General features: G+C 31.5%; 1 protein-coding gene across 1 annotated transcript; it reads left to right on the top strand.

Annotated features, from left to right (window-relative positions):
- Positions 1-273: 273 nt before the first annotated feature.
- Positions 274-12,848, top strand: LOC127738974 (uncharacterized). The gene is made up of 8 exons (XM_052250478.1): positions 274-347; positions 7,475-7,555; positions 8,019-8,257; positions 10,261-10,405; positions 10,470-10,489; positions 10,645-10,789; positions 11,644-11,781; positions 12,040-12,848. The coding sequence occupies exons 2-8, from the start codon at positions 7,483-7,485 to the stop codon at positions 12,147-12,149; spliced, it is 870 nt and encodes a 289-aa protein (XP_052106438.1). The 5' UTR covers positions 274-347; positions 7,475-7,482; the 3' UTR covers positions 12,150-12,848.
- Positions 12,849-14,174: the final 1,326 nt, after the last annotated feature.

Here is a 14,174-nt window from a genome sequence, read left to right as displayed (position 1 = left end):
ACTTGGAACTTTTGGTTTAATGGCTTCCTTGTGAGCAGAACATCCTCTGTCAAGGAAATCTTGATATGAAATACAACCCCTGGAATATCGTATCAAGTATGTAAGTGCAATGACATGGATTTTATAGAGAAAATTAAAAAAAAACTATAAGTATAATAGAATACAAAACTTTTTAACTGAAAGAAAAACACAGACAAACGTTGATATATTACAGAAAACGAGTAATATAATCACCCTTGGTATTCCATACTTTATTCAGATGTGTATTTATCATTTACTTGGGATCGGTATCCATTTTATCTTTGATAAAATTTTACCTGTTTATTATTTCATCACATTTGTATCGGGTATGTTAATGTAATATGTTAGTTAAACTATTTTACTGTATGATCAGTATAAACAAAACACTCTTTTGTCTTTTTCACTTTCTTTTCCCTTTTTCTGTAAGTAACGTTTATAATTAACAGATTAAACTGAAATAATTGTTTGCTCAAATACCGAGATCAAAAAATATTTCAGTTTTTCTTTCAATGGATGATCAATGTCTAACACGTCAAGTAATAAACACTTCGAAGCAACTCATTCCTTGGAAGTAAAGTGGAACGACCTACGAACAGAAAAGATGACCCAATAATTAGGAGTATTAAGAAAGTTAATTAATAAATTACCAAGGCATTGCATGATTAGATCGCAGAAATTGAATGTAACCTTCAGATTCAGCCAAAACTTTCAATAATGGGGTAGACCTGGGTATGGAAAACAACTCTTCTAAAGGTATTGGAAGTAATTTGTGCGTTTTACCTAGCAGTAATTCAAACAGTGATCAAGCATTTATGTTGTTTACACTTGGTTATGAGAATAATACAGGAGCATCTCAGAAAATTGGACAAGTTTGACTCAACCATGCAAGCATAAAATTAAGAAATTACATTTTTTCAAGATTTAATAATCATAGCAGAAAGTTTGAAAACTAACATTCATACATGAAATGCTTTTGAGAAAACACCCATGTACTGAGGAGTTGTAGGAATGACTATTTGCATCATTTAGATAAAACCTTGAAAAGTTTGGGAAAAATTGAAATGGATAAAACTGGATTGATATTGAAGTTATAAGGTTTTCATACTAAACTGATTGATAGGCAGTACTTAACTGTAAGTCTTTGGTTTTCAAATACAAATGGAAATATTCTAGATGATATGATCTGAACATCCATCCTAGAACAATCTAATGCTAACAGATAATCTACATTAGCACAAATATAGGACTTAGATAGTGACAGACTGTCAAAACATTCAATTTAGCGTCTGCTCGTCTGATGACAGGGACATTTTGTAGTCTTGGGGAGTGAAACAAACATTGCGTACTATTTCATTGTAGGTATGTTAATTCGGTAATCGTCCCATACTGATTTTTCTTATAAACTTGACAACGGGTATTTTTGGATCCAAGCCATTTTCACTTAAACACACAATGATAATGCAAAATGAGACTGTAGAAGGTTTTTTAGGGGTAAAAATGAATTCTGTTCAAAAAATTTCTTTTTTTTTCTTCTGTCTGTAAGCCAAATTAATTGAAAATTTTGTAAATTTCAAACGATCAAATTTTTTTTATCTAGGTTAATAAACAATAATTGTTTCACCAATTTTCTGCAAGAATTAAACGATAAATTTTGTTTCTGGCAAATTTTTGAAAAGATAATATGTTATCGGAGCTGGTCAGAATTTTAGAGCTATTCAATAGTTTTAAACCATTTATTTACATTTAGGCTACAAATATAATTCAAAATATGTTTCTTGTACACATTTTAACAGTCATGAAAATTCTTAATGAGAAAATGTGCAAAAACACACAATAATATACCGGTATGCCTACTAGTGTTTTCGACCGTTTTTTAGGGTACCCCAAAATTGGTCATATTCAATATACCATACACATAAATTGCAACGGTAAATTTCGTTCAGATGTTAGCAGATGATAAATAGACCCCTTCCCTTTCAATGATGTAAATATAAAAAAATTTAACGAAGAGAAAATGTTGGGTTTGCCAAGTCCTACCCCCTTAAATGAAATATAATACAAAGTCCAACTTGTGTAAATAGTTGGTGCTCCTCTTGGGGATGCATTGCGTTTCTTTTTTTATTGCAATAAAACACCGATATTAGGATCTATCTACTAACTAAAATTCATCGTTTTCATGTGGCAACTGCTGAGGGAAGTTAAAATATACCATAGTTACGAGGAAAACTTTGAAAATCTGTAAAGGAAATCTTTATATTCATAAAAAAAATCTTGTAGTCTTATCAAACAAGATACAAGCAAACATAATCAACGTGTCCTCATAACTTTTTTTTTATTTCATTTAATCATTTTCCTATTTATTACTTATGTTATTTCACATTGTGAAATTGTCTCTATTTACATATACCTGAAGGTAGATCTACTGAACTGATTATGTATCTTGTAGTTATTGCAATTGTTATATTTTGGAATAAATAATAAAAGATCATCTTTATTCATATTATTGTGAGCATATATAATAGTTATAAATTAAAAACCAATTAGGTTTTCCGGATTAAATTATTTTACACTAGTCATTTTTGGGGCCTTTATGACTTTCTGTTTGGTGTGAGCCAAGGCTATGTGTTGAAGGCCGTACTTTGACCTATAATTGTTTACTTTTTTCACATAGTGACTTGGATGGAGAGTTGTCTCATTGGCACTCATACCACATCTTCTTATTTCTAGGAAAATAGTTTATAGAGTATTTTGCAATAGGAATATTGTTCAAGATTAATACCATTTATTTTTAGAATGAAACGGAAAAAATATATCAAAATGTTCTTGGCAAGAACCATCAAATTTTAAACTCATACAGTTGTCATCAGTTCATTATGAGAAAGAACTTAGCAATTTAGGACTTTATTTTTTAATGCCGAAAAAATAAGAAATATGTAATTGCTATCCCTTACTTATCATATGATTATTGTCATTCTCCGCCATATGTTATATACTATATCGATTGCTATTATTAGGACACTGATGCATCACATGTATAAACTACATACCATTTATAAATATTTCCGTTTCGGATCGTTAATCTAAATGAAAAGTTTGTACTAGAATATCATGTTGTTTTATTCTTCAAGTGTATCTATGTATTACAAATATATGCGCCATATAATAAAAACATACCATATATATAATAGAATATGAAACAGTGTGATTACATTTCTGAACACCAATAATACAGTCGCCTTTGGTGAGCCATACTTTAGTCAGGTGTGTATTGATCAATGACCTTTTTATCTATTCTATACATGTACTATTTTATACTGGTATGTTAATTTTTCTACTTTAAAGTCACGGTGTGTACTCTAGAAGCTATAGACTGACTCAGTTTTATCCTTTGCCGTTATTTCATTGTTAATAATATTTCATATCTAACAAATTTAATTATTTTCAGTATACATTTAAGACAAATAAAAGATCTTTCATGTATGTTATTTGTCAAGCAACCGAAGAATTTAATGGAGAAACAAGTTTCTATTTTAACTCTCGCTCTCGCATGAATAAAACCTATTAGGTTAGTAGTCATGGGATGAACATTATCGGTACATCAGGCAAACTGCTTCCAAATCCAATATCTGCTCAATTAGATGATCTTTCAAAACTCTGTCGCTACAGCTGAAATACATAACACGTCAGACACTGTTGAATCAACAACAGGCCATACCAGGAACTCTTCAGATATATGTAATCAGAACATTTTAGTGCACTTCCCAGATGAGTATGCAATTCATTCCTTAACTTTTCTGGCCTCGTTCATTTTGGACGTAAAAAAGCTGCCCAATATTATCAAACGGGCATGGACAAAACCGTTTCGCCGGAACATGGAATGCGATATTTTCTACAACAGAGAGAAATCAAAGTGACATTTCTGACATATTTTGACAAGGGATCACTTAAAACAGCTTCGGCTCAACTTAATATCGATGTACTTCATGAAGATATTGTACATGACTTCACGTTTTGACCGAAATGAATCTTTACTACATATTGGAAAGCTTGAGCTTCATTTATTAACGACAAGAGAGAACAAATTGTCACTCAATTAAGGAACTGAACCTTGATTGTTTGAACTGTCTTGGAATAACATCTGGTGTTCCTTATCGTATTGACTTTTTGAAAACAAATGGAATTTTCTTCGCTTTTGTCAGATGATGTTTTATATATGTTTGATTTGATGAATTATATAGGTTACGGAAATGGCACTGATGATAATTGTCACCAATTATTCAATTTTGATATAAGAGGAGGCGTCGCCTTTCTGGTATTTAAAAAATTACCGCATTTTGTTGAATTTCTGGACATTCCGAGTAATAGAATAATGGGAATTGAACATATCCGAACACATCAAACATATATCATCATATCTGTTTACTTACCAGCCATTACACAAAGTTATGAACTATTTTCGACCATGGGAACTGTTGTCATTATGGAGACCATACTGATCAAAGGCGTATATCATGGACTAAAGCTGTAAAGAATAAAATTATAGCTGATTATTCCTTTGCAGTTTCACAATTTGTATGGGACATACAAACATCAACTGCTACTCTAGCTAATATTGTAAATACAACAGCGAAATACTGAATGCTATTTTATGAGATGACACTGCAACTCATATGTAAACAATATGAAAAACATTTAAACCTTATTGGACAGAAGATGTTTTATTTAATCGTTTACCATCGCTTCACTAAAACTTTCCACATCTAACATAAGTTGCATACCAGAAGACATTATCTAGTACACATGTGAGTTTCAACATGCAAGAATTTGGAGCGACATAGTAATATCATTGTCACACTTTTTGACAGCATGAAAGGATTTGATACGTTGTGTCACAAAGAACTATTATTCAAGTTGTTTATATACAAGGTTAAACGTGGCTGTTGATCCATGAAATGTATCAGAACATGCGTAGCTGTGTACAGTTTCAAGGAATTTGTTCAAAATGGTTTGAACTCAAAAGAGGCGTTAAACAATGTGGAGTACTGTCTGCTGTTTTTATTTAATTTTCATTAATGATCTCTGCTGCTTTTATTTAGTTTTCATTAATGACCTTCTTTGGCAATTTATTGGAAGTCCTTATGCACCCATCTTTCCTGAATCCATTAACGTGCTCAAAGATAGTATTGAAGATGACTTTGTTATCCATAGGCAATATTTGCTTGTAACCTTTGGTATAGACTATCAAATACTACAATAACAATGATAGAACGTTCTCACCAATATATTTATAGAATTATTCAAGGACTTCCTAATACGAACACGATCTGACAAGTGCACAAAAGTACTTGATTTGCTTCCTGTATGTGCTATCTACCAATGGAACAGATACCTTAGCTGTATTGGGCAAAACTTTTCTGAATTTTTGGGTCCTCAATTATCTGCAACTTCGATCTTCATTTGGACTTTTAACTTTATTATGCCCCACCTAGGGGCATTATGTTTTTCGGTCTGTGCGTCTTTTCGTTCGTCCGCTTGTCAGTCCCGCTTCAGGTTAAGGTTTTTGGTTAAAGTTTTTGGCCAAGGTAGTTTTTGATGAAGTTGACGTCCAATCAACTTGAAACTTAGTACACGTGTTCCCTATGATATGATCTTTCTAAATTTAATGCCAAATTAGAGTTTGGACCCCAATTTCACGGTCCACTGAACATAGAATATGATAGTGCGAGTGGGGCATCCGTGTTATATGGACACATTCCTGTTTATTCTAACGTCACTGATGAGTCTTTTGTAGACGAAACGCGCAGCAGGCGTACAAAATTACAAGCCTGGTATCTTATACAAAACTATAAGTCTGGTATCTTTGATGAGTTTTATGTAGCATGGACAATAACTTACTACCAAAACGTAATATATTATTACGAATTTAGAAACAAATGTGCTAAAAAGCAAGATTGTTTTGTGCCAGATTTATTCAGAATAGCCGAGAAGTATGATTTGATCAACTTTGACGAAGTCCTTGTGAAATCAGGCAGTTTCCCAAATAAGGCTGTATGGAACAGATACATTTCCGCTTTCATTGCGAATTGTGGTAAAAACAGATAGCAGCAAAGAATATCATGTGACAGCGACTTTGACATTTTCCGTAAAATTCTCAAACACATTATACCGAACAGAGCTTGGGTTATTGCTGAAAGTTATCCCAATTTAAGAGGAGACAAATTAGTGTTGGCCTATGTTCCGTCAATCGTACAGAAGAGTCGCCTCTCTTATTCTATACATGAGGAATGCTTTCCTATAATGTTGTTGAATATATCATTTGTATGTGCGATCGTCTATCAGAATTAAGAGTGAAGCTTTGAACTTAGACTAAACCCATCTAATAAACTTTAAATGATTTTTTGATTGTCATTGTGCCATAGGCCGAATCTAAAGGACTATGGGTAATTTTTATTGTTAGTACCCCAAAATGAGAATACCCCGTCACGTCATTGGTTGAATTTCAATTATTTAGGACGTTTTAAAATAATCAAGACGCTTTTTGTGTACACTTTTGAAAATATTACCCAGAATGCATTAGATTCTGAAACGGCGAATTGGACTGCTGTTTAAATTATAGCTTACATCTCCTTTGATTAAACATTAGACAAAAAGAAGAGTTTTTCCTATTTTGAGAGACGATGTTCACGTGACCCATTCTTACGGTGTATATATTTTTTAACTCGTTCAAAATGACAGAGTATGCAGCAACATTGAATATGGCAATGGATGTTTATAGAGCTTGTAAATCAAGATACGATCTAAATAAACCTTTTGATCACTTAATGAATATATTCTTAAGATTTATCAATTTTACATTGTAGTAAGATCAAAAGAGATTTTAATATTATTTTTATATTTTATTTGACGGTTAATCGTTAATAATTATAAACATAACTAAATATGCTATCCAGTAATTAACATTTATTGGTCTTGCGCTCTGTCGATACTTTTACTTTGGACATTCTTTATTCAAACTTCTTATGACGTCTTTTCGCTACGTCCGTTGAAGGTGTAGTGATTGGTTTTTTTTTTAAAGTATTTTGGGAACATGTTTTATGTAAGATTTCAAGGTGACCTGTAATTATTCATATTTTTTGTCATTTCTCTTAAATGGATGGTTGTCTCGTATGCAATAATACCCTTTTAGTTATATAGCTCCTAACGATTATAAGTATTCACACATTCCTAGATTTCTAATGTTTTGGTTTGAGGCTTTAATTAAAAAGAAAAAACGTTTCGGACGCACGAAATTAATAACGTTCTATTTTCACACACTTATATTTTTTTTAATCAATTACAGCTGCAACTTCCCATACAAATCTTATTGTGAGTGATCCTTGTTGGAAAGAAATGAATGTTTTCAATAAAGGCTATTTGATAACTGTATTTCAGGAATATCGGTTTGTTATTTCAGGTGACAAGATGAAACTGCTTATCACAACTGTGTCTCTTCTTCATTTTCTTGTAGCGGTGTTTGGAAAGAGTGAAAAAACATGTAAGATTTCGTGCTTTGATTGCATTCATAATTTGTTTTAGTTCTTATTCTACACAGTTTGTTTCAGCTATAAATGATAATTAGGGAACATTCGCTGCTTTTTTTTCTTTTTTTTTGTATTCGTGATATGAAAAATAAACCTAAATTGATACGAAGTTGACAATGCGAAACAAATAAAGTCACTGGCTATATTTATAGTTTCATTTAACTTTCGGTTTGATAACCTGCAACGATAAACTCAAAGTAACAATTGCATAATACTGCTACTGTTAAAAAAAGTAAAATAACAAAAATACCGAATTCCGAGGAAAATTCAAAACAGAAATTCCCTAATCAAATGGCAAAATCAAAAACTCATACACATTAAACGAATGGATAACAACTGTTATATTCCTGACTTGGTAATTTATGTTTAAAAGAAAATAAAGCATGTCCATATTATAATTGTAACTGTATCATTCAGATACGTTTGGAAAAGACTGTTCTGTGTCCATTGAGCATGTAGATGAAGACAAATCAATAACAGTTGTATACAATGGACCAGATAATCTACACAGTTGGTGTGATTACATGTCTTTTATCGGGAGAGATGACGGCTATCTGAATGAATATGAGATCTGTATAACACCGGAGGTGTACGACGACCCTGATTGTGCAGTAGAGTTAACTTACAGGGAGGATTATGATGGTACACCATTGAAGGTATTTGTTAAATAAGATCAAAACTATCCCTGCATGATTTCATATTCATACATATAATTAGTCTCATCAATTCAGTTTCAGGAAGAAGTCTCAAAGAAAGCAATAATAAACTGTCATGCTGTTTCTATTCTACAGTCTCGTTCGGAAAGTAACGTGACCATATATATCGTTGTCTGGTCACGTTACTTTCCGAGACTTCAAGCATAACTTAAAATGACAAGCCAAGCAGCATTTTTATCAAAATACCGAAATATCAATAAAGAAACTTCATTTCAAATCTCAAATGTAGCCCAACAATGTTGAATATGCAAATATGGGATTGCAAATGATTGTTATACTCAGCGGAATTTAAACCAATACCTCTATGTCAAGTTCTTTACTAACGTTCACTAGGCTATATCAAAATCTATATTTCGACGTGAGTCGATTAATGCATATTTCGTCGGTTTTACCTTAGGTTGCATAAACACATGATGGATTGTGGCATGTAGAGAGAAAACAGATGATTTGTTTTTATCTGTCGTAAAGGATTATAGAACTTACCATACAGTCATATCAATATTTGTTATTTGTGGTGATAGCCCGGAATAATCCTAGATCGTGTGTTGTAAAGTTGACTTATATTTAGAAACATAAAATAACATACAAAAGATGCTACGATAACACGAGTTAATATCCTGCTATGGGAAGGACAAATATTTGCAACCACCAATTTGCAGATTTGTTTTGCTGTATTGTATAAAAAGTATAATAACAAAAAAAACGAACACCAAGAAAAATTCAATGTGGAAAGTCCCTTATCAAATGGCAAAATCAAATGCTGAAACACATCAAACGAATGGAAAATAACTGTCATACTCCTGACTTGGTATAGGCATTTCCTTATGTAGAAAATGGTGGATTAAACCTTGTTTTATAGCTAGCTAAACCTCTCACTTGTATGACAGTCGCATAAAATTCAATACAAAAAATAACAAACAGACATAATAGGTAAAAATGTCAAAAATCTGAATCACTATAAAAATAAACAACTATGACAACAAAGAAAACAAAATGGCATATAGACAAAGCATATAAGCAAAAATGAAAGACAATGATACAAACAATGACTATAGCAAAATAACACAATGGCGGGATGTATGAATACCGAGCCACGCCAAAAGGATATTACCAAAAGAATGGACTAAACAGTAAAGGTCAATAATATGCAAAGACAAATAAAAGAACACTATAACACATAATTAAGATGATAAACAATGTCAGTACTAGAATCAATACTTCAAGACAATCATGTATTATTTGTGAAGTTGATAGGGAATATTTATCAACAAGGTCTTGGTATCTTCCGATGAACTTTTTTAGAAAAAGGACGAGACGTTCTTTGGCATAACCCTGGTTTATCAACTTTGTGTTCAGACACTGATGACGTTTTGTAAAGTGTGAATAGCAGCTACAAGCTCTTGAATACCGAACGAGTTGTGAAATGTATATCCAATATGCAGGTGAAGTTGGCATATTTCTGCTAAGGTGGGATATTATATCAACCTTTATGACAGACAAAAAACAGCTGATCGGCAAGGTGTTCAATCTACATGTAACAAAACATCAGGTTCTGTGTTACAACCGTAAATGAAACCGACGAGCAAAGGATTTACTCTGCTGACGAAAGCCTTATTTTTTTTTTCTAAAGCAAAGTTGGCTTGAACACTGGACACAGATCAGGCGGAGTTATCACAATGTCACAGAGTTCAAAGCCCACTGAGGGAAAACACAAATTTCCTATCACAAATATGCAGATTTAACATTATTGGGCTTAATTCGGACATATATTTCCGATTTTCTTGTTTCAATGCACAAACACTTGATTGGTTCAATTAAGCATCATTTTATGCCCAGTTTTATGTTTTCAAAGTGATATGTAATGTATGCATAGGCTTACTTTGTTTACAAAGATTTCATCGCATTGATTTATTCATATTTTCATGTGATGTTTTTTTTTTTAGAAATATACATGTTATGACAAACCGACAACGAAATATTGTGGAGAACAAGACGCATATATGTATATATATCTAACCCCCAAAAGTCCTAGTAATCTTCAGAATGTTCAAGTGAAACTGAAAATTGAAGCTGTAATGACATATAATTGTAAGTTATACAATTGCAAACTTGAACTACGCAAAAAGTCCTAGTAATCTTCAGAATTTTCAAGTGAAACTGAAAATTGAAGCTGTAATGACATATAATTGTAAGTTATACAATTGCAAACTTGAACTACGCAATTTCCTTAATTACGTTATAATGTTATAATTGCAAGTTGAAGTTATTCTAAATGTCGTCCTTCGCTGACGTTATTTCATATTTTCATGTGATGTTTTTTTTTTTAGAAATATACATGTTATGACAAACCGACAACGAAATATTGTGGAGAACAAGACGCATATATGTATATCTATCTAACCCCCAAAAGTCCTAGTAATCTTCAGAATGTTCAAGTGAAACTGAAAATTGAAGCTGTAATGACATATAATTGTAAGTTATACAATTGCAAACTTGAACTACGCAATTTCCTTAATTACGTTATAATGTTATAATTGCAAGTTGAAGTTATTCTAAATGTCGTCCTTCGCTGACGTTATTTCATTATAACACTCATTAAGACTGTTTATATTATTCTTAGCTATATTTTTGGTAGAACAGTTTGTTTTGGATTTTTCATCTTCTTCTTCTATGACGCAATAATTAAGGAGTGAAAATATAGTTTAACCATCAGTGCACATCATATATGCTTATTTATTTCTAAAATTGGAAACACAAGATTGTATATGTACTTGAATACGTGACCTAACAAAATACCCAAATCCATCTAGATTATCAGATCAAATTATACATATTTAAGAACATCCTTATATGGTAGAGTGTTTAACATTAATATTTATTTTCTTTCAGAAAAAAATATTAATAAGTAGTTTTATTATATGTATTTTAAGAGTTCATCAATTCTTCATTGTTAATTTTGAAGAGGTGGGATTCTGGCGACTTTACCTCAAACTGTATTGGAATTCACTATTTGTAAATCCAATTTAATATAAAATGGTTAAAGATTTCAGAAAGATGTTATACCAATGTCTAATATGATCAGGAGATTTGAAAAATCGATCTCCAACAAAATTTTAGTGATTCAACAAAAAAAGAAATTGATTTTTTAATTTTGCTTTTAATTTATGGTCAAACCCGAGGGTTTGACCCAGCTTCAACTCTGTTATTTTTAAAACTAATAAACACAATTGAAATATCTGATTGTTCAATCTTCAGTTGTTAAGTAGGCATGAAATTATGTATAACTGTAGACTTATCTGGTAACAACTCAAATAACTTGTTTTCAGACTATACAACCATCGGAATAATAATAGGTAGCGTTATTGGTGGTATTTTGGTGATAAGTGTAGTTATTGGAGTAATATTATGTATCACTTGTAGAGGACGAAGATCGCCTGGACAGGTCATGAACCCGGGTACTGGAGGTAAGATTTATTTATAAATGATAGTCGTTATTGGAATTTTTATTTTGTATAAAATTCATTACTTCAATCTGATTGTAGACATTGTCTAAAATGTTAAAAAATTTCAATATAGTTTTAATTAACCATGGACATAAAATAACGTTGTAGCTACAATTTACTTTGACTTGTTTTTTTGTCATTCAGTATCAACGTCGATAACTGTCTCTCTATCCTTTTTGTGAATCTTAAATTGTGTACATTTACTTTTTTGCATTTTAGTAAGGATGGGACAATATCAGTCACCTAATGCATCACAACCAGCAGGAAACTATGCACCACCACTAACAGGAAGCTATCCCACTCAACCAACAGGAAGTCATCCAACATAACAAACCGGAAATGATCATACTCCACCGGCGCCTGTGTTTGCTGGCTACACATACAATACTCCTCCGCCAGCATACAGTACAGGTTCAAAAACGTGAATCGATATGAAAATATCTTTTTATTCTGAGTATGAAATCCATTTTATATTCTTTAAATGAAATGTCTATCTATGTGATAGTGATTATTTTCATCTTGATTTAAAAATAAGATTGAATTTTTCTTTAAATAAATTTGACTCTATCTTACTTATTTTACAAATTGTCGGATTTCATGTCGACGAAATACGCCATGTTCAATGTTATGACCTTTCTTCTTATTTGTGACTAAGTGTGCAAAACCTATATGGTCACGGTCATATTTTTTCAGTAACAGAATCAAATTGTGAAACTTTGGAACATTTGAGTATTGAAGAGTCTAAATAATACACTTCAAAGATTTCTGTTTATATAAACCCTAAAGTCAAAATGCATTGTTGTTGAAATACTTGATAAAATAATGCAATGTATTTATAAAACGTTGTTTATGTATACACTATTTATAATATTTACTTTTATTTAGGGAGGAGTTATGTAGAAGCAAATTTAATCTAAATAGAGTTTATGCGATGCGATCTTATTAAAAATAATGATTTTTTTTTATTAATTGATTATGTACATTGACTGTTTTTTATTTATTTGTGAACATTAAATTTCATATCTTTATCTCAAAACTTATATCTTTTAATTATTTTTAAGTGAATGCAATTTTTACACACTTTTTTTGCATGCATCGTGTGAATGTTGTTTTCTGTCAAAAGAACGCCAGTGAGGTGAAACGATAGATTCATTTCAGAATTCTAGAAATCAGCAGCTGTAAAAAATGGTGATAAGATTGATATAACGTATTTCGAAAATGTATGTAGATCAAATACTTATCTAGTTATTTCTGTAAAAATGATGCATGTATATGAGCACTCACATTCAGCGTTAGACTTTATATCTTCGACGCTAGACATATATACATCTTCAAGCACTTGACTTTACATTTCCTGCGCTAGACCTTTTGATTTAGAATAAGATTTCTCTATGAATTTCATTTTGCTAAAATCAAAAAGTACGCTGATTAAGATGTGAACTTGTATAAAGATTGGTGAATTTTTATTTTGAAAAATATGTGATAATATGCAAAAAGATATTAATGATATAATATAGAAAGTGAAAACGACAACCGGAATGTGATGTGTGTTTTTAACCGACAAAGAATCAGATTCACCTCAGGCTAAATATGGCCTTCAATTTCAACTTTATTATATAATGTCAAAATAGCCATAATTTGGTCCTTATACGGGTCATTTTCAAATGTCTTGCTACTAGGTCAAACAAAAATCTCTACATAATAGAACATTCTACACTTCAAAGTCAAAGTCAGCACATTTTTATTGTCAAAAAACGTTCATTTTGAGCTTTTATGGAACCTAAAAGCTTGAAAAAACCCTTGGCCGCAACCTTGGATCTTAACTGTCCAATATCTAAAAGTTGTCGATGATGACATTGAATCCATAGACACAAAAACCTTTTGGATCAGAGGTGGCAGACAAAGTAAATTATGTCAAAACCTGATGGTAATTTTTGAAAATTTGACAAAAACTTATGTTACAACACAAATAACGCGTACTTTTAAGAGGTCATTACTTCGTCATTTTTAATGTGATGTGCCGAAAAGAAGCTATTTTGTATTAATAGTATTATCACAACTATTTCATGTAAAATTTGTATTAATCAGGCCTTAAAAGAAACATCAAAATATTAGGGCCAATTTTAACCCTTCGTGAACATACTCCAAATTTACGTCAAGATAATTCAATAAACCACCCGTAAATATATCATAGACAAATAAAACGAAATTATTACAATGAAATTACCCAACAAATACAAATAATACAATAACTGGACCCTAGAATCTTCACATAAGCAAAATGGCACACCAAACCAACTTTTCCATAATATAACATACGAATTTTTTTAAGTGGCGTGAAGCTTATGTAATAT

This window comes from Mytilus californianus, unplaced genomic scaffold, assembly GCF_021869535.1.
Source record: "Mytilus californianus isolate M0D057914Y unplaced genomic scaffold, xbMytCali1.0.p SCAF_1, whole genome shotgun sequence".
NCBI classification, from domain to species: Eukaryota; Metazoa; Mollusca; class Bivalvia; order Mytilida; family Mytilidae; genus Mytilus; species Mytilus californianus.
This window is presented reverse-complemented; position numbering and strand designations above follow the sequence as displayed.